Source organism: Plutella xylostella, chromosome 16 (genome assembly GCF_932276165.1).
Source record: "Plutella xylostella chromosome 16, ilPluXylo3.1, whole genome shotgun sequence".
In the NCBI taxonomy this organism is placed as follows: Eukaryota; Metazoa; Arthropoda; class Insecta; order Lepidoptera; family Plutellidae; genus Plutella; species Plutella xylostella.
The window spans coordinates 2,787,989-2,808,991 of NC_063996.1; the positions used below are offsets into that span (position 1 = coordinate 2,787,989).

General features: G+C 38.0%; 1 protein-coding gene across 1 annotated transcript; it reads left to right on the forward strand.

Annotated features, from left to right (window-relative positions):
- Positions 1–9,193: 9,193 nt before the first annotated feature.
- Positions 9,194–10,922, forward strand: LOC105390921. The gene is made up of 3 exons (XM_011562297.3): positions 9,194–9,536; positions 9,949–10,108; positions 10,398–10,922. The coding sequence occupies exons 1-3, from the start codon at positions 9,359–9,361 to the stop codon at positions 10,876–10,878; spliced, it is 819 nt and encodes a 272-aa protein (XP_011560599.2). The 5' UTR covers positions 9,194–9,358; the 3' UTR covers positions 10,879–10,922.
- The last annotated feature ends 10,081 nt before the right edge of the window (positions 10,923–21,003 follow it).

The window sequence follows — 21,003 nt, forward strand, 5'->3', positions numbered from 1 at the left end:
TATAATTTCAAGTAGGCAGTCTTATCAGAACGGAATTCAATCAATCTTGCCAGAGCCTCAAAGGTCACTAGAGACTTTCGTTGACTGGTGCTTGGTAATTAATTGCCTTCCTATTCCTACTTGGGTGTTGGGGATCAATCGGTAGCCAAACGACACGAAGCACCTAATCAAAGACGATGTAGGTACTTCTATGTATTATATGTCCTACTTGACGTGTCAACGGACAGGATTTAGGGTGTGGCGTGTAGGCATACGCTACATTTTCGTTTTGTTCCGTGCATTGTCAGAAAATTTTGAGGGATAACCAAAGGTCTATTTGAAGTCCATATATGTCAATATACCTCAGTCTTTTACAGGTTAGTCAGAAAATCTAAGTTCTAAACATAGATTTTGTGTGCTAAATGCCTGTCTTTCGTTTAAATCTATCATCTGATATAATTTGACGAAAACATATATCATATCAAAAACCGCAAAACCAAATCCATTAGGTAAAATTATACTGCAGAGATAGATAGGCTAACGATGATAATTATCAAACTGATCCAGTACGATTCGCTTCAGTAAACATAGACTTTCTTATATTCGATTTCGATACCAACGTCTCACTTTGGACGAAGATCTTTGATCGATAAATAATCAAGAAACCACCAGTCACGTCGGTCACGTGGTTCACTACGGCTAATCACGTTTCATTCCACTCTCGAAATTAGATTCGGCTTAGCAACACCGGTATACAATCTATACATTTCCTATATCGTGTATTCTAAATACTTACAGAGATTTCACGCAATAAATAGATCGAATCATTACAATGTAGTAGGTACCTAATTTAATTGCATGCTCTGTAAAACAAGAACAGCTGATAACCATGTAAGTATAGATATAATAAGTATGAAGATATATGTGTAGCCTGAAGCGGACGTCTTTCAAGGTCTTCCAAGTTTTGCTACGGGTGGTGTAAGCACCCGCCTCCCTGTGGTGGGGGGTGGCACGCAAAATCCCCTTTCCACCCTCGCGTGGGCGGATGGGTGCCAAGTTGCCCAGATATAGGAATAGGCGCGGAACAATGTCGATAATTTTTAAATATCATGTAACTATGTGTGAATGATGAAAAAAAATTAAAGAATACGGTCGTCTCTTTTTTGCGACATAAAAGAAGTAGCTGACTACAAGGAAACGTCTAAAGAAAATAATGATGTCTTTGTTTGATTTTTGATTTGATTTATGTATTTTTGTCAAAATTAGGAAGACGATAGGTAAGCGATGGAAAATATTGAAGTAGGATAATTACGATAGACGGATAACCGAAATAGTTACAAGATCATTACTCACATAACAGGTTTCACAGGATGAGCAATTAAACCCTACATACAAGATGTTCATAAAGGTGCTGTTAAACAGCTATAGTTAGTAAATACATTCGAAAATCAGGAGAACACGAGAAGCAAAGCAAAGAAACTAATTCTTTTCAGTCTACTTATTTTCGATGTCGATAAAACGAAATTATATTACATCCCTAGTATTACACGCCCTAGAAGCCCTGAGCCTGCGGCAGGGCTCAGCTTGGGTGTTATTATAAGTCTGCTCTGTGAAAAGAGATGTAGCTATACGCTACAGCTAGGCATAAACAACTGAGTGCCTACTTTTGCTTTTGTAAAAGTTCCCGTCTCAGAAAAACAACCTTCAACACGACCGAGTCTCGTGCTCGTGATTGTAACTAGTTATGAAAGGTGCGAGTGAAATTGGGCTGCATTGATTTTCTCTTTAACGACTTATTGCTTACAGATGTTCAATACAAGAGAAAATAATTATTTATATACTGAATCCATTTCTTAAATAATGCTATACGAGATGACCTATCTAACGAAATAAACTGGCCGGAGTCACCCGACCAAAACAGCAAGTTCTACCCAGTACACGGCATATCTTCGTCTGATAAGGTGATAAGATAAACCCGTGCGAGATAAGTAGTTTTGATAGCGATGTTGCCGCTTCGTACGGTCTGGGGCCTGCGGGGCGCAACGTTGCCGCACTGCTGTCGGCCATTTGCAATTCAGATTCAATTCAGACGGCCTGTTACGCCACACAGTCGCTCAAAATAAAAACAAAGGTTCAAATTATGGCTGCGACTAATTTGTTTAGTGAATAATGAGATTGTACACGTCAATGCACTGTACGATAATCTTTAAGGTGACTTTGAAATCATCTATGTCGGTTCCTAGTCCTCGATTGTCTACGAAGTAGCAGGCTCTGGCCCTAGCCACAGACACCTGCCAAACCATTTTACTTGTCTTCACTCAGATGTTCACGCACATATTGACTGTTATCAGTTTGTTGATCATATTATCATAATCATCCCCATAACAAATGAGATATAAATCGTTGAAGCGAAATGACTCAATACAATAATTCGTTTAATACCTATATACCATGTACCTACATGGGTACATGGGTAGGCAACTAAGTAAGCATAAGATGGGTATCTAACAAAAAGCGAGCTAAGAAGTTAAAAATAACTTAGCTAAGTGTTTACGCCCGTAAAGTGTAGAATTTCACCACTAGGTACACCAGCAGGTGGGTTGGAGCTAGTGTAATGCAAAAGGTGAAAAAAGAGCACCCTTCTTAGGTGCTTGCAGGAAGTAATGAAGGCCATTGCGGTTAGCGTGCACAACTGCACATCAAGCTATAGAGGAACAAGGGGTTTTCATTCGTAACCCTCACACCATAAGGTCTACTACTTGTACTTTTACTCTTTCTGGCTCGATCGTGCGAATATAACTTGATTGGGAATGTGAAATTGCTTGGTCTGCTGAGGATGAAAATCGAGGACTTGACAAATAATTCGCTAAAGAATGGACATATCAGGTTTCTCAGTTCCTCGGTACCCTGTCTAGTGCAAGTCATGTTTCTGTACTTACCACTTTATTATTTTTCTTATCCGCGTTTTCTTGATACAATCAAATTATAATTGGATATGATAATCGTAAACTAAATGTTTTTCTGTTTTAAGCCCACTGTTAAATTAGACCATACGTACACAGTCGTTTTGATTCAGTACAGTTCTTTTTTTGTATGATTTTGTATTTGTATAAGTACTTGGTCTGAATCAACACTGTCACGTATGGTCTAATTCGTGTTTCCCATTTGATAAAGTCTTAAAAGTATTTTCCTTTCGAGAGTGGTGAGTTTCGACAAACATTGTGGAGTCATAGAAAGGATGATAACAAACGTAGTTCAGAGACATAGTTGCAAACAGTGCGTGTAGTGTCCAGAGTGCACTTTCACATGAAGCCAGTTTGCTAAATCCGGTTACGTTAATGTTTACAGGCACCTGCGTTCTGCGTTCAGTATAACTTATCCTCTCAGCGTGAGCTGCCAGCAGAATCCTATGCTTTATTCTATTGACATTAAGGCTACAGTATTTGCTACCAGCTGTGTTATTAAGGGACAACTTAAACTGGATTAGACTCGTATGAGACCAGTTAGCTTTGGTGCAGCATACTGAGCCTGTTTAGTAATAGAAGATGTTTATATTTGAAATTTATGAGCCCTACCTTAAAGATTCTTATCATTCTATGTCGTTCTTTTTAATGGATATGAGAATTTGTAATGAATGTCTCATATTTTTTCTTGGCAACTACATACTTGTATAGTATAATTAATTAGAAATTAATTGCATTATCAGAGCTCTTCGAGATCAAATTAAAAGAACCGTAACGACTTAACAAACCAGTATACAGACTATGTGAAGCCCCTATATTTCTCAAGACTTTGGTTATTTGAGAAAAAGATAAAGATTCCAAAACACAAGTAGGTACACTGTAGGAGAATAAAAAATGCAACACTGCCTTTTCCACAAGGTACCTACATACACCAGTACATGACATGATTATTTTACTTTTAGGACGGGGTAGGCCCCGTCTAATGATTTAATTAATTCGGCTGGCCAAGCGGAAGTCGTTTAAAGATTACCAGCAACAAAGCAGCAGACTTGGCCAGAAATAAGATGGTGGGCCAACGTCCCTCTGCCAAATGCCATGGTCTATTTGTGTGAGCTTCGTAATCTTCGTTTGGGAGTGCCGAAATAGACTGCTCAACTCGCATTGGAAACGTTAAAACTTAACCAGTAACAAAACTAATCCATGAATAGGTTACATTTCTCGCCTTTGCATTACCGTCGTTAGCAGCCATTGAAAGCCAAATTTAAAATTACAGGGGTACGTAACGTTCTAGGCACTGATGACTAGGGACTTGCGGGTATCAAGAACGGCAGTGTGCTTGTGGAACACCTCTATGTGTGTTCCAACATAAAAATCATTATAGATGCGATAGCAACTGTGACGTTACGCATACGCAAGCAGTACTCGCTACAATGAGAGCAACCTTTAGACAAGTCTTCAATCAGTGTCTCGCAGCCGTAGCACAGACGATACTGAACAAAAAATTGTATGTTAAATATAATCTGACTTCAGACTGTTTAATGTACTTTCACTGAGAATCCAGTGTGCCAAAATCTAACCAAAGTAAGCTAGAGACTTACGTATAAAGTCTGTAAGTATCGTATACACACACCCATGCGAGCAAGCTACATTATACAAATTCGACCCATAAATCGCAACTCTGCTAGTTTATTAAGATTTTATGCCCTCCGCCCCAGCTCGCATACTTGTTTCGTGTTATGGCGTCGACTTTAATGAAATATGTATGTTCAGCTGAAACGTGGCTACATGAAAAAATATAGCTTTTTCGACTTATTTGCTACTGTCTCCCCAGTTCTACCACGTTCTACTGTTAACTTTACGATGTATATATATGTAGTTTATATCAGTATCACCATCGCATCATCGCATCGAAAATTTACAGTCTAACTAAATCGAATACCTACAATATTTACCTACCTATTATCGTTCTCGAAAAACTCAAGGATATCTGCTGGTTTTAGATCAATGATGAATTTAAAGAGAATGTAACTGACTGTATTACGAGTACATCACAGTCATATTGTGAATAGTTGTGATCTTCCTCTATTAGATGTTAATAATATGGTTGGAAATATAAAAGACATCTGAAAGGTAATACAATAGGACCTCCTAATAAAATGTTTGGTGTCAAAAAGAAGCTGAAGTCGTCGACGGTTGTAATTTCCTAGCCCAAGCCCAAATGAGCCAAGGTGAACAAAACGTGAATTATTTTTCACCTACGAACGTCGCGACGACGTAATACGCAGATAACTATTAAGGTCAGCGATGGCATACCTAGGTAAGCTAAAGTTCAATTATAACAGAGTACATTGGCTTCGGAACTTTGTAGATTTATTAAAAGTTTGATGTCGACGGTGCACGCTAATTGAATGAATGGTATTTTATGGCGGGCGAGCTGACAACGTCGCGTGGCGGTGGCGCCCGCCCGCACTGCACGAGACGACAACGTGGCGCCAACGTATCCGTCGACCCAGCAACGTTCGTAGCTCGGAGCGGCAACGTCGCATTCTGAATCAGCATTTCACATTCAACATTGTTATTTTGTTCGTTTTTTTGCTCGCATTATTATTATTAGTGGCTGTTTTTTCTACAAATGAATTCACTGAATTGTGCTGTTTATGGACGGTTTCACTGCGTACTTGTTGCTAGCTGCTAGGCGTATGTATTTTGTAGATATAAGACTAGAAGTGGCAGAATGTCTCTCACCTGTCTAATCGGAGACAGCTGGAGCTGCTGGCTGGTTGGAAGACCGTTAGGAAATCCAGTTGACGTTTGTCGCACATCGCATGTGGCATTCGTGCAAATTGAACGTGGAACACTCCGATACGATAATTTCATTGTTAGTAATACAAGAATAGCACATTTCCAACAGCATTTTTGGAAAATAATTAGCTTAACCTGAATTTAAAAAAGAAGGTATGGAAGAAGTGACGAAGCAGCACCAGGTACTTACTTACACTACAATAACTACGAACTGACATTGAATTTCGTGAACATAATCCTCATTATAATTACCAAGCCGGTACGTATACCTACCTAGTCGGTACACTATATAGGCACGAACTAGTAGATCATTCTGTATACCTACCTATGATATCACATATAATTATAATAATATTATGACGATACTGTGAATGTGTTCTACCAGACTCCCAACACCCACACTCCCACATCACATCCTCAATTAAAACATCATAATGAGCATTGTTTGAACAACAATATTGGCATAATAATTATATTTATTATTATCTTATCGTTTATCTTGTTGATTAGCTCGCAAACATTCTTTGTGTCGTGTATCCTGACAGTCTACAGAAACACCTCACAATATAAAACTAAACAAACAAAACATAATAAACTAACACGGTTTTACAGTGTTCACTGCCATAGTTGGCACATTAGGACAAGACAAGTAATAAACGCCGGTGGAATGGAATTGTACAAAACAGCTGTTCTTTACCCCACCTAAGTACAAAAAACTCCTAATAGCTCGACCGGGTGCAGACTCCCCTAATAATTTCCCGAGCCGGAATGGAATTACAAATTACTGTAGTTAATGTTATGTTACATGGTAGTAATGGCCTTCGTGAAGAAAGTGGCTCACTGAGGTCGTTTTACTGTGTCCAGGTATATTTAATACAACGAGATAGAGTCGTGGTTAGCGCAGCAGCTATGGGTAGCTGTAGCCGTAGCCCCCCAGTCTGCATGAGACACAGGTCACCTTCGTGTCACGCGCCGTCGTATTAGCGTGGTTACGAACCGGGGAAACGGTTTAGTTCGGTAACTGCGAACTGCGAAGGATCCCAATGACATCAGTAAGTCAGGTACCTATCCACAAATGCTGACTTACATAGGAACTTTACCATGTTTTTTTTTATTTTTAGCCTTGCCCTAGGCCTAGGTGTATACCGCCGTTTGAGGATTATGCTTTGGTGCTAGATGGTAAATATCTGATCTGATACAGCGTAAGTATGTCTGTACTCTGTAGTGAATAAACCCAAAAACGTCCTCATTTTAACCCTAGAATATCTTCGGTTGCTAACTGCTACCTATAACATACAATGTATAAGCCAGCAACGCTATTACAGCCCTTCGATCACAAAAAGCACATAGAGCACCTACAGGAAAGAACATTGCCGTAGCAAAAAAAAACTGCAAGGAACAAAACGGGCGTGGACGCGTCACGTCACGCCATTGTGGCAGACAGGTCTTCAGCAGCGAGCGGCGACGCATGAAGATGCAACATCTGACAATGCGCCGGATGTGCATTGTGCAGGCGAGTGCCGTCTGCCGTTTCTGCACTTAGCGAACTAGCTAGGTAGGTAGGTGCATTACGAAGTTATTCGCAAATGTTCCCCAGGTGGTATGTTCTGTTCTGTCTCAATATTAAATGAGCACAAAGGAAATACAGGTAAGTTCGTAAATTTTTGGAAGATTATGATTTCCGACTTTGATATAACGTATAGGTAAGGTACATGTGAAGATCGATATGTCGGCTCGTAAAACAGATTTAATTTTGCCTGCTTATCATAAAATCAAAAATGGAAACACTTCCACGACTAAGCAACTTCTGCTTCAGGAGTCACTTAAAAAAATATGTCTAATTACCACAGTAACTGCTGGCGTGGTCCGCATTATGTTAAAAAGCAATCTAATTAAGACATTACAATTAAAATGTTGGAAAGGCGTATGGAATTAGTTAGCACACGGGACATGGCCTGTTAAATTGTTAATGTCAGGATAAAAACTGCATTCACATTCACACCTTGCCTAGCACACAGGCACACGTAACTAAATGGGTATTATATGCAAACGATCCCCCCGATATGCGAGTGCATGGCATATTGGCCTTACTGGCATAGCTATCGTCTTCATATTATAGAAGAAATGAGATGGCTAGGTAGGTTGGGTAATGGGTACCTATGACTTCGAAAACATTCTATGAATTAATGATAAGCAAGTTATTTTGTTTAAAAAGAGAGCCAGTTAGATTATGGAGAGTAAAACATAGTACCTAAGTAGGTATTTAGCAAATACTCCCATAAAGTCCCGTCCTCTCTGATAGCGTAAGTTATTCTCATCGATAAAAGCAATTAAAAACTATGTATACAATAACAAGAGATTCTCTCGACAATTCAGAAAAGTGAAAAAACATCGACTGTTGCTTGCCGCAGTTAGAAGTGGGTCGACGCGGCAACGTGGTTCGCTAGCGGTAAAGAGTAGGAGCGGCAACGTGGCGTCTCTCGGGAGAGTGCGACGTTGCCAACTCGCATCCACATCAATACGGAGCGAGTGTTGAAGAGACAGGTATAGAATTTTGGATGAACAGACATAACTAACCCTCGCAGCAGCTCAGATTAAAAATTTCTTTGCCAACTACCTGCCTCTACTATCACAACTTGTTTGACGAGCTTTTTTTAAACATAGTGCTTAGGTAGGTAAGGTACTGTAGGTAGGCCCTTAGATCGTTAGGTAAAATAAAATTAATACTTACTTACTGTGAATTGAGTACTTCTTAGTATAAAATACAGGCAACATTGAAATAAACATGTTCTTTTAAAATAAGTCATTGAACTTACTCGACTTGGCGAAAAATAACATAGTTGAACTGACAACTAGTCAGACGCTGACAGTGACATGGACTCACATGTCACATTTCATTATATAGTGCCACAAACTTATCTGTTCCGGTGAGAGCTCACGTAAATGTCTGATATTTCTTGATTCAATAAGATTTTAAGTTAGCCTGTAATGGTAATTCACCCTTGCGGTTTTAATAAACCCATCTAATTTATATAAATGTATAATTCATTGGTAAGTTATGAGATATGGATCAATTTAGTTCGCTCTCACCGGAACAGATAACTTTGACGCACTATACACCCGACACTTGGGTGGTATCAGACATCAGCTGGACATCAGTAAAGCTTGAATATTATTATTAATTCATTTCATAAAACAATCATTTACTGCTGGACATAAGATAGGACTAAGGAGACAAGGAGTTGTTAGGAGAGAGGATGGACGTTTCTATTACATTAAACCCGCTTTAATTTAAAAAAAAAAACAGATTTAACTCACAACTTTCACATTTTGTGATTTGTTCAAACGCTATTTCCACAATTCTATATTTTCTAGCCAAAACACGACATATCCTTGGCAGACCTTCAACTCGATCGCGGCACAATCGCATTGCGTTGCTAAAATTGCGACCAAGTCGGTCGACCATTCGACCAATGGCAGTTGCGCGCGTCTGCTGCGTCACAACGCTGCGTCAGTCGCGCGCCGCTCGCTACACGGAGCGCCCACCGCGTGCGTCTTATTGATCGCAACTTGCAATCGCAAGTAAAAGTAAAACTCTATCGCAAACGTACAAAATGTCATCCTACGCGTTCAAGTCGGAAGACCTCATCGAAGAAGTACGCAAACGGCCCGGCCTGTGGGACAACTTTCAGTCGATCGATCGAATAGCAAAACTTGTGCTCTGGAAGGAGGTTGGACAGGTTTTGTTTAGGGATTGGGATACGATCAACAAGGCAACGGCATACGATCGAGGTTATTAATTGTTATTAATATTTAAACCTGATATGTAATGTGTGAAACACAAAGTCTTTAGTTAGGTGTACTTACATAAAACAACCACACTTTTTGTAACATGACATTAATGTGATCGCGTATTTGCAACATATCGCGTGAATCGCGTGATACATGCGACTGGTACAGTTGTGGCCAACCATCGTGTATACCTACTACATTCTCTATAATGATCGTTTCTTTCAACCAATTAGAACACATTTAGATAAACCAATTTGGTAATGGCTATGCGCTTTATTTAAATCAACTTTTTCCTCTATTTACGAGTTTAAGTATCTTTAATTATTCTCATTTAAAAGGAATCCAGTTTTGTTATTGCTTGAGGTTCATGTGTGATGTGATGTGCTAATGTAAAAAAGTGTATTTGTTCTAGTTCTCCAAATCCAGAAGAAATGGCGATCTCTGAAAGATGCGTACAACAGGGAATTACGGTGTCGCAAAAGAGGAATCAGGGTCAACAGAAGAGTGTACGTTTACTTCAAAAAGCTTACATTTTTAGGTGGCTTTGAAGATCTTCCAGAACCCGCCAAGGAGTAAGTTGATTTATGAAGTTAGTGTATGTATATTTATGAAAAACTTTTTGCTCTGGAATTCCACTGAAATCCGTTTACAATCGATGAGCGGAAAATCAAGTCAAAATCCCCAACTGATAGGTGAACTGAGACATTTAACATTGTTCCACAGGCGGGAAGTACCTACAATCGTACATGTTAGCAATAGCTTACAAAGTTACGCAATCGCAGATAACAAGTTATACGTCTCCGTTCTTACTGAGGCTAATGGATTTATTCATTTAGTTAATGACTTTATTTTTATTTTTAGACCGTTCGAGGAGAGCGACGATGACGTAGACAAAAACAGTATAGAACACGAGGATAATGGTCACGACACTCTGGCAGATGGCCACCACTCTGAGGACCCGCTCCAAAAAGTAGTAAGAAAAGAAAAAAAAGTCAAAAACAAAAAGAAAGCAGTAAAACGTAGGAAGAAAGTTTACATCGAAGACAAGCAAGATTCGGATGAGATGCCAGTGTATCTAGAAGACATCGAGGACGAAGAGAATGACAGTGATAAGTTATTCCTTCTATCGTTCTACCCGGAGCTGAAGAAACTGCCGCCTAATATAAAGATGTGGGCGAGAGCGCAGATCGCGAACATTATGGAGGAGGCCGTCACTAGCCATTTTAACAATAGCACCACAACTATGCTTCCTGTTAGCGCTGGCTTTGAAGGTCACTCTTCTAGAATGGATTTCAAAAGACCGATGCGATCCAGCTCCGAAATTTCTGACGTGATAATGTAACTATGTAGATTGAATGTTGTTAATAATAATAGTTAATGTAATAATCTGTTTCTTAATACAAATAACCTTTCCCAAAAAAGGATGGATCAGCAGTAGAAATCCATGTTGATTATACCTGAAACAAAAATAGAGACTGTTATTACTATTATCCAAGTTTCAAAAGTATCAACAGACAATAAATAAAGATTATCAAGGTAGCTAGCCACTGGCACGTAGTGGATGCGACGTTGCCATATTGTGCGTGAGTGAGCGGAGCTCGGCCAGCTCAATCGACCAGCAGCAGCTAACTCCTAGCGCGTGTAATGTTATCTCTAGCCTAAAACTAAAAACATTCTTCATGTTCTCATGTTGTAGGTAGCTAAGGAAGGTAGATAGTTATGAAGTCGCGAATGGTGTCGCGGTTAGGACCCCGACTGCTAAGCGGAAGGACCAGGGTTCGATTCCCGGGGCCAGATATTTGTAATCGGTGCGTACGGCTCACGTCCCGGCGCACAGTGGAACGAATGTATGGGACACGTTGCATATTCTCAAAAAGAAAAACGTCAAATTATGAAAAACAAAAAATACAGTCGTATTCTACTATTTAATGCCTTCATAACTTCTTATTATGAATTTCTTCATAACTATGAATATCGGGAATTATTTAAGAATATGTGATATTTTTGTATGAAAATGACTGTACCGGGCTCTCACTCTCACCCTCCCGATTCCGACCTTTTTTCAATTTGCAGTCACAAACATCATAATAGGTGTTCAAGACGAAGTTCGGACTTGCCAGCCACATAAGAGCACATAACAGTGTAGCAAGAGTCGCTGTTGTCGGATACGACGAAGAGGACATCATCATCATCAATAGTCGTACATGGAGATACATTTAGTACGAAGACACATAGTATGCCAAATGTGGACGTTTTTAGGTTTTGGATATAGGTCTCAAAGAAAACAATTCTCGTTCGACCTCATCTATCACTATCAACTGTATCAACGAAAAAATGTCCATGTGCCGATGCCGGGTTCCGCTCATCTCGCATAATCTTTATTGACCAAAACTCATTTCGCATAACTCGTATGGTCTAAACTTTTTTGGCCGAACCATCACTTTGCCAAGGCTTATGTGGCATAAGGCTCGTTTCGTCTAAAACTCTTTAGGCACAATCTTTAAACACCTAAGTTTCGTTTGCTCAAATTTATGTTCGTCTATACCTATGTATAATCTTGTTTTATCCTAATGTTATCTTAATAAATAATATATTAAGTATGTAGTAAATGTACAAATTGTGGTATTTTTCTCCTACATCCCGAAAATCACGATATTGTATGTGTTTTTAATGGTGCAAAATAAAGAGTATTCTATTCTATTCTATTCTATTCTATTGTATGATCAAAAAATCGAAAGTCAAAGACCAATATAATTATTACAAACCCCATGAGATCGAAACCTAAAAATAGGTGCGACGACGAGCAAAGCGAGGAGGAGCGTGTTAGGTGCACATGTCCATAAAAAACCAAAGCGGAGCGCAGCGAAGCGGAGCGGAGCGTTTTCCAAACAGCGGAAACAATACAAGGCACCAGTTTGCGCTATGTAGGGAGACGCTCCGTCAAAGTTAAAACCAAACGAATATTATTACTTTGTATAAACCTATGCCATAGCATTATTAGGCTATTCAAGATTTGGCAATACCATTATTAGGCTAAACAATGTTATGCGAAATAACTTTTTACTAAACGAGATTTATGCCATACGATTTTCGGCGTAACGAGACTTTGACCAAACGTTACTATGCAATACGAGATTAGGCAAATAAATCTTATGCCAAAAAAGGTAGAACCGCCGATGCCGAACACTTTGTTTTCTATTGAATAACATTCATAAATACACAAAAGATTAACAAAATGTAAAATGCCCAAAACGTATTAATGCAAGCAAAGCACTTAATGTTTTTTCTTTATTTAGCTAGAAAATACAAAATTTGTTTAGGTAGGTATACAAGGTTTAAGTAATGTATAAATAAGGTCAAAAACACTTGAATGTATAAAGAATAAACGTTACACCTACGTATAATTTTATTTTCTTTATATTCAATACAAAAGCGAAGCTCCATGAATGAGTCTCTTTTAGCTATTGAAGAAAATTAAATCGGATCTCCGGAAATTTTCCTACATTTTTTCCTGGCTTACTCGAAAATACCTAACCAAACAGTCACGAAGCGGCAACGTCGCATCGAAAGTAGCAAAGTTGTTGGCCGGGCGGCAGCGGGGCGGCGGCGGCGGCGGCGCGATCGATAATGCGCGGGGTAGGTCGGCGCACGCGGGGTGGGGCGACCCTACACTGTTACAACTTCAATAACACCCAACTACCTACCTATACGTAAAACCTACGTACTTTTAATAGCGAGCCAACAGTTGAAAACACGTGTTTCAAGTTGGAATTCGCACGGATATTCTGTACAGTGTACATTTTCTGTTATGATTACGAACATATTCTGCGTCGTAGGCACGTTATCACGAGGTCTCGCCACTGAATGTAGGTACGTTTATAATCATAAAGTACATGACGAGTTACTTTGTAACAAAATAATTCTCGACTTACCTCTCTACTCTATGTACAGTATAGTATAGGTATAGTCCTAACTATACCATGTACCTATACTATACATATAGTATAGTATGAGCAAATATAGCTTTTGTGTTATCCGCAGGGAATAAGGCCTTATTAATGTAATAACTTTTCGTTCACAGAGGAAACAGTATAAAACATAGAAGTAATAAAACTAACGTTATAAGGTCTGTCCCAGAGGGCTAAACCCTAGAGTCATCGAACTCATTTTATACTGTTTGAGCAATAATACGTTCGATCGAGAATAGTCAGACATAGCAAACAACTGGCCACGAAGGCAATCAGAGTAGTTTAATAGTATTTGATTCCAATATTGCGTGTCAACAAGTAATCAAACTCAATAAATCCCCGATATAGGGCGGACCTTGTCGTGACGTCGTATAGTTTTTCAGTTCAACTTACAAATTACTTTTAGATAATTATAATATGGATTAGAATAGAAGCAGTGGTAGCTCAGTCGGGTAAGCGCCCGCTTCTCACGCCAGAGATGCGGGTTCGAATCCCGGCGCTGACATGTACCAATGAGTTCTTTTAATTAACTTAAGTACAATGTACCATCGCTCTTACGGTGAAGGAAAACATCGTGAGGAAACCTGCATATCTAGATTTAGCACATCTAGATATGTGAACCCACCAACCCGCAGTGGACCAGCGTGGTGGGAAAATGGTCCAAGCTTAAGAAGGCAGTTTAGTTTAGACCTTGGGGATATGCACAAAGGTTCCACTCGAGAGAGCCAGGTGCAGGTACTTCCACCCCCAGAGAGAATAGAATAGAATAGAATGGATAGAATAGAATATCTTTCTCAATTTGTACCAAAACCAACTCAATCAGTCCCAATACCAAGACCTAAGTACCTGATTCAATAAGATAGTAAATTGCTTATCCTCATTCGGATACAGCTGAAAAAGTCTTCAGCATAGGAAAAGGCATGTAAGTACTACTTATTTATAAAACTAGTACTTATTGATATGCTGTATTCGTCTATTGCGGCAAGTACGCGAAATCCAAATCTTTTCTCATCTTTCGCTCATAACTGCATCATGCAGATGGCATATTTAGTTTGGTCTATTTACGTGGTCACTAGTGTACGTAGAGCGTACAGCTTCATATATTGCCATAAATCCTTGCCTAGCCTAGGTGCCGGCGTTGTAAATTCGCCTCGACACAAAGTTCCATACTGATTTACTTTCGATGTAGGTATATACTATAGGTAGGTATACCACCTATTGAAGAAGTATACAAGTATACCTCCCACAAAGTGTCCGGGTCACGTTCGCTGCAGTAAAAAACCTTGGCTCCAGTAAAGGTCACGTAAAGTCACGTTTCACGTTGCGGGTGAAATGGAACGAAAAGTCAAACTTGCCTGAAAAACGATTTTCTATACCGAACAGAATCCGATCGTAACGATTTTTTATAAGATAAATAAGTCCTGCTAAAAATACCTATCACCTTTTCTATTTTAGTGTAAGAATCTACCTATTAAAAATAGAATTATTCAAGAGTGGAAGAAAATAAGTAATAAAATCTAAAATCGTACTTAATTGAACTAGGTAAGTACGCAGTTTATTACCGGTACAAGTCGTACCTACACCGATACACCGTCTAAATAGAATTGCATTTAGCTCGGTGGGTATAACTATAAAGAAAGATTGCGCTACTGACAATAAAAGGAAACCGCTTCTACGAACAAGCGGGAAACGGTAACCACGGAGAATCACGATACTTTGTTATTGCTACCTCTATGCTCTTGACTTCTATTGGTTACGTAGGTGGATTAATGAAGGAAATCAATACGTAAACGCATACCTATTTCGAATTTGGAATCAAACCCGAATACTAGAAGATTGATCATAAATGTAGCAGTCGAGCGTTAGTTAGGCCGCTCATGTTATACGTGTATTTATTTCATTATGTTAAATTTGCATTTCAATCAGAAAATTAAATGGATGCATCTGACCATTATGTGATAGAGAAAGAGAAAAACGTGTTTAGGGGAAGTATGAAAGTAGCAGCTACTAGAAAGAGCAAGAGAGAAACAGTTAGAAAGATGAATTTAATTTCATTGCATAAAGAGGGGAAGACCTAAAAATATGTGGCTGGATTGCATGAAAGAAAATATTATATATTATGATAGAGTGAAATGGGGGTACGGAGGGTACACCCGAGTCCGCGTTGTTCTATGGTACGATACATACTAGTGATGTAACGAATATTCGCATTCGCATTCGCATACGCGAATATTCGCATTTTTTTGGATATTCGCATTCGCATTCGCAAAATTTTGTGCGAATTTTTGCGAATATCAGTACTTATTAAAAAACTATTAGAAAATAATGGTAGATAGGTTAACAAAATCTAAATCCATTCGTCTATAACCTTTTTATTACAAGTTACCCTGTTAATCACATTTCCAGTCTTACTTTATCATTTGGTATTATTTATTTACTTTGGGAAATGAAACTTTACACATTATTATAGTTAATAGTTTCATAAGACCTAAACATAATAAAAAAGCGTATTTTGACAGTATACAGGGTTATTTGCAAGTAGACCTGATCCTTTCAGGAGGTGATAGAGGAAGGCCTTTTTCAGTCGATTGAACCCTATATTGCATTATCCAAACTTAACCATTTCTAAAATATTTATTTTTATTTTTTTGTCAAATTGTTATGCTTAACACCGAAAATAAAAAAAAACTAGCCATATTTCAATATTTTTTTAGTTGTTTTGCATAAAAAAGTGTAAAATAATCAAATGTGCATTAATTGACTTAAATTAGACATAATACTTACCTCAAAAGAGTTAAACATTTTTTTTAAATATTCACAACGTAAAAAGAAGTTTAATTTAAAAAGAATATCATACGACAATTTTTTACGCACTTCAGCTTTAAAACTTTATCAACTTATAAGCTTTCAAATAAGATATTTCAATATCAAATCGATTTAGGTATCACCAACATATGGCCAAAACAACCAGCACAGGCGGACAAAATTCAATAGGAAAACTAACAATATTAGCCCAATTTAAAGGTAAAAAGTGTGATTGTTTTCAGTCCTGTTGATATTGAAATATCTTATTTGAAAGCTTATAAGTTGATAATGTTTTTAAGCTGAAGTGCACAAAAAATTGTCATATGACATTCTTTTTTAATTTAACTTATTTGTTTTTACGTTTTGAATATTTTTTTTTTATGTTTAACTATTTTGAGGTATTGTGTCTAATTTAAGTCAATTAATGCACATTTGATTTTTTTTATTAGTTAATTTTAGGTGTCACTTATTTATGCAAAACAACCAAAAAAGTTATTGAAATAGTTTTTTTTAATTTTCAGTTTTAAGCTTAAATTTTTTGAAAAACATAAAAAAAACTTACATATTCAATATGTTAGAAATCAGACAGTCAACTTAACAGTTTCGGACAATGCATTATAGGGTTCAATCGACTGAAAATGTCTTCCTCTATCACCTCCTGAAATGATCAGGTCTACTTTACCAATAACCCTGAAGTGTCAGAGCAAGACAGCCATAGATTTAAATATTTTAAATGTTTCGTGTAAGTCGTCCTCAGAAACCGCACACAGTCGCAATGTGTCGTAACAGTTACGGGGCTAACTAAAGTGTACTTAAAAAAAAAACTGCGACAATTATTGGCTAGTCTGATTCGGAATGCGTCTAGAACGGAATGTACCTCGTCCAGTACTAGATAGTCACCAAATCATGCAAATGGCCCCAAATTTTAACAAAAACTGAATATTCGCATTCGCATTCGCGAATGTCGATATCAGATATTCGCATTCGCATTCGCATTCGCGAATGTCCAAAAACACACATTCGTTACATCACTAATACATACGATAGAGGATAGGGTAAAATTAAGTGACGTGACGCAAAAACCCGTCCCTAAAAATAAGGATAAAATTCGAGCGTAAAAGAGAATGCCGTGATCAACAACACACTGAAGAGACCTGCTGAGTATTAATCTCTGTACCTACTTGAGAAAAGTAAGTGAAAGGCAAAAAAACATTTAGGGCTGGCTGGCACAATAAATTAACAAAATGAAAACACATACAAGGATGGCAATTTGAGAGTAACACTCTTTTACACATAGACTTAGTATATACTAAGTCTATGGTTCTACATACTACCTATAACAAACACCTCTCATAACATGCTCAATGCTTTTAACGAATGAAATATCATTGAAATCGGTTCTTCGTTCTTCGGAGCATCAGACACCGACATAAAACTAATAATAACAGTATTTTTCTGTGTCGGATTAAAGCAATGAATTGCATCGCACCATGAATAAAATAAAACATAATAGAAGTTCAGAGCGGCAACGTGCCAGGGGTATGGCGCACGAAGCGGCAACAGCGCAAGATCGATATAGACTAGCAGGTTATCAACTATTTTTGAACGATAAACAAGTGATAATCACTAATTACGATCAGCCAGATGATAAGAGTGATCTAATTGTAGGTAAACGTAATTTAACTAATTTACTTAAAATAACTAATTACTTTTACATAAAATTATTTGGATTGGCAATAAAAATGAAGTAAAAAATCAAGGAAGTAATTGGTGGATGGTTGGTTTGACACGTTGGCCACGTGGTGATATACAGGCAGTATTGATAGGTTTGTCACTGACTAGCCTAGCACTCACAAGTACTTCTATGTTATGTATTCAGTATTCATAAATGACCTTTCGAAAAGTGGCATAGACCTGTACTTATCTGTATTCTGTATCCATACATTATCTAGAAACAGGGGTAAGTTCTAAGTTCTATATATAGTGTTATATAATATTTTATTACTACACTTAGATAATCTTTATGTACTTTCCTAAAGAAAAACAATAGAATGAATTCACGTTGGCATGGCCCGAACCACATTTAACCGCAAAGTCAGCAAGGGCTTTCATTTCTACATAAAAATACCTGTAATATAGATAATGAAAGGAGAATTAATTAAATGGAATTGCAATTGGTGCCCAGGCTCAGTACATCTGGTGTGGAAAGGACGCCTTTAATGGCCGATTTAACGAACCTGACGCTAAAAGAGAAAAAGTTGATTTTAATTAGTACCGTTACGTTCGGAAGGTGTAAGAAAGTACCCCAGAAATCGAATACAATTTTTAATTTAAATTGGTTTTGAGAAAGTAGTGGCAGTTTATTTATTGCTAGAGTAACAAAAACATTCAAAACAAAAGCTGTGAATGTAGAAATGGCAGTAAGTACCTACATATTTGGCTCACGTAACTATGTCAGTAATGCAAATGAGAAGAACCAATAGAAAATATTTTCCATTAGGAAAAGAATAACATGCCTATTCAACGAGTGAACAGTGCATGACAGTCGATAAGAAACGAATCTAAATTATGTTCCCTTGTAAAGTGGGTAGCTATTATTCAACAAAATATTATATGCATGACACATTTCATTTTGAAAGCTTCATAGATAGATAGATAGACTCATGCTATATTTTTCAACATCCATAGGTACATAAAGGTTCACATGGTAGTAGAACTATGGTGCACGAGACCGATTACGCTCCGCAAATGGTAACTTCGTACTTCGTAGCCCCAGCCAAACAAACAAGCTTGAAATTCGAATTATTCTACGAGAGCAGAAATGCACGGAGCGGCAACAGAGTAAAAACACGGACGACGTAGAAGCGACAACGTCGCATCGCCATTTCGCTCGCTGGGAATGGGATGGCTTCGTTCGGGAGATCAGCTGGGTTTGGCCAACTTATCTGTATAATATTTTTTAAAGTATACAATAGTGTGGTCGGATTGTAGTGCAAATCTATATAGGTACATAATAAATATAATCATATATCTATTGGAGAGCGATTTTAATGTCCGACAATGTCGAGGGTAGTTTGCCCCCTTGAGTTAGTATACACATACACGTATAACATAACGAATAGTCTATTTTAGCTTTTAATGTGGATAGTAGGTATCTAATCTACTCCAAAATGTTAAAGCCAGAGCCAACATAATAAAACCCAGTCGCGGAATGACTACCTAAGCGAAATGGTGCGAACGGTTTTAGTGAACCAGTCAGCCCGACCCACTCAACTCAAAAATACATTTCTTAGAAAGGGTTTGATAATGGCCATCCAACCGGGTTTATAGCCAGATATCTCTCCAACATCAACACATTCTTACAGCTTTAACAGCTTTCTTATAAGTTAGCTTAAAATATTTTGAATCCAACTATCCAACAGCCAGGTGAATGAATAATAGGATAAAGACAGTAAGTAATTTGTAGCTTTATTTCTCTTCTTCTTCATTTATTTTTCTTGTGTATAAATTTGAGAGTTTATTTGCACCAAAAAAGTCCCACTTCTTTTAGTTGAATGTTACAGCAATAGAAAATCTACAACTGCCCTAGAGATGGGCAATAAAATAGGAAAATCTGTATTTATCTAGACTAACTGAAATAGATCACTGTGACCCACTGTCTAGACAGACTAAAAGGGGAAATAGATAAAGTTGGTACCTACCTTCTTACTAATCATTTAGAGCCGAAACAAATTTATATTTTACCTACTGTTGATCGTACTTAACCTTGTTGCGAACTGGCTTGGCGACTGTGTTTTTACTAGAGTTCGTACAATTACCTAAGTACTTACCTACCTATCTGTGATGATCAAAGATAAGTTTATCGGCTATACAAAATACATCACTAACTATTCAGAGGTGCCCGTTGGGCGAGGCTAGAAGTGGTTTTCTGAATTAGGTTAGGTCACACCACAGTCTGACCTGGCTCATACTTCTATGCAACGTGTGGAAATAATTCAGCGGCCCGACTGAATGCTTCAAATACTTCCAGTACTAATGGAAAATCAATACCCGTAGCACTTCTAATAACGTTTATTATTAAATGTTATGTTATATGTGCCCACTTCACGTCGAGACAGGTAAAATGGGATATCAATTCTCGGATCGGAAGCTAGTTGCTAGTGGATATTTTTGCTATTGAATATTCTCATGTTTACGCTAACATTTCATTGATTCAATTACGTAACTATGCTTACAGATTGAAGGACGAGGACATACTCGTAGCACACTGCTTTGTGGAAAACAAGATATGCAATTGGAGAAATAGCCTAAAAGTAAGGTAGAAACATTAAAATAAATAAAGTATTCACTATGAACGTTAATTTACGGGTAATATTCGCGTAGTCGTATCGATTGTAGTGTGAGGCCTACAGTTGGCACGCTACCTCTGACAACGAATTGCCAAATGCCACCCATCGGGCGACAGACGAGAAATAGCCTGCAAGAGTACGCAGTATAATATTTAACACGTGGTTTTATTAATAGACGCCATCTGTATGTGCCAAGAGGAGTAAATTGTAATCTTTGATTGCATGGCAACTATGTTTAGTGTAAAGTACACCTACATACATATACATAAGGCGATAGTTAAGTACCAACAATACTTAGTAATTATGGCTAGTGCTTGCGGCTGGCACAGAGCGGACTGAATTGTG

Bases quoted from the DNA above. Each gene is read 5' to 3' on its own strand.
- LOC105390921 (XM_011562297.3), top strand. From the start codon at position 9,359: ATGTCATCCTACGCGTTCAAGTCGGAAGACCTCATCGAAGAAGTACGC. The intron at 9,537-9,948 runs GTTATTAATTGT...TATTTGTTCTAG, and splicing joins GGCAACGGCATACGATCGAG to TTCTCCAAATCCAGAAGAAA. The intron at 10,109-10,397 runs GTAAGTTGATTT...TTTTATTTTTAG, and splicing joins CTTCCAGAACCCGCCAAGGA to ACCGTTCGAGGAGAGCGACG.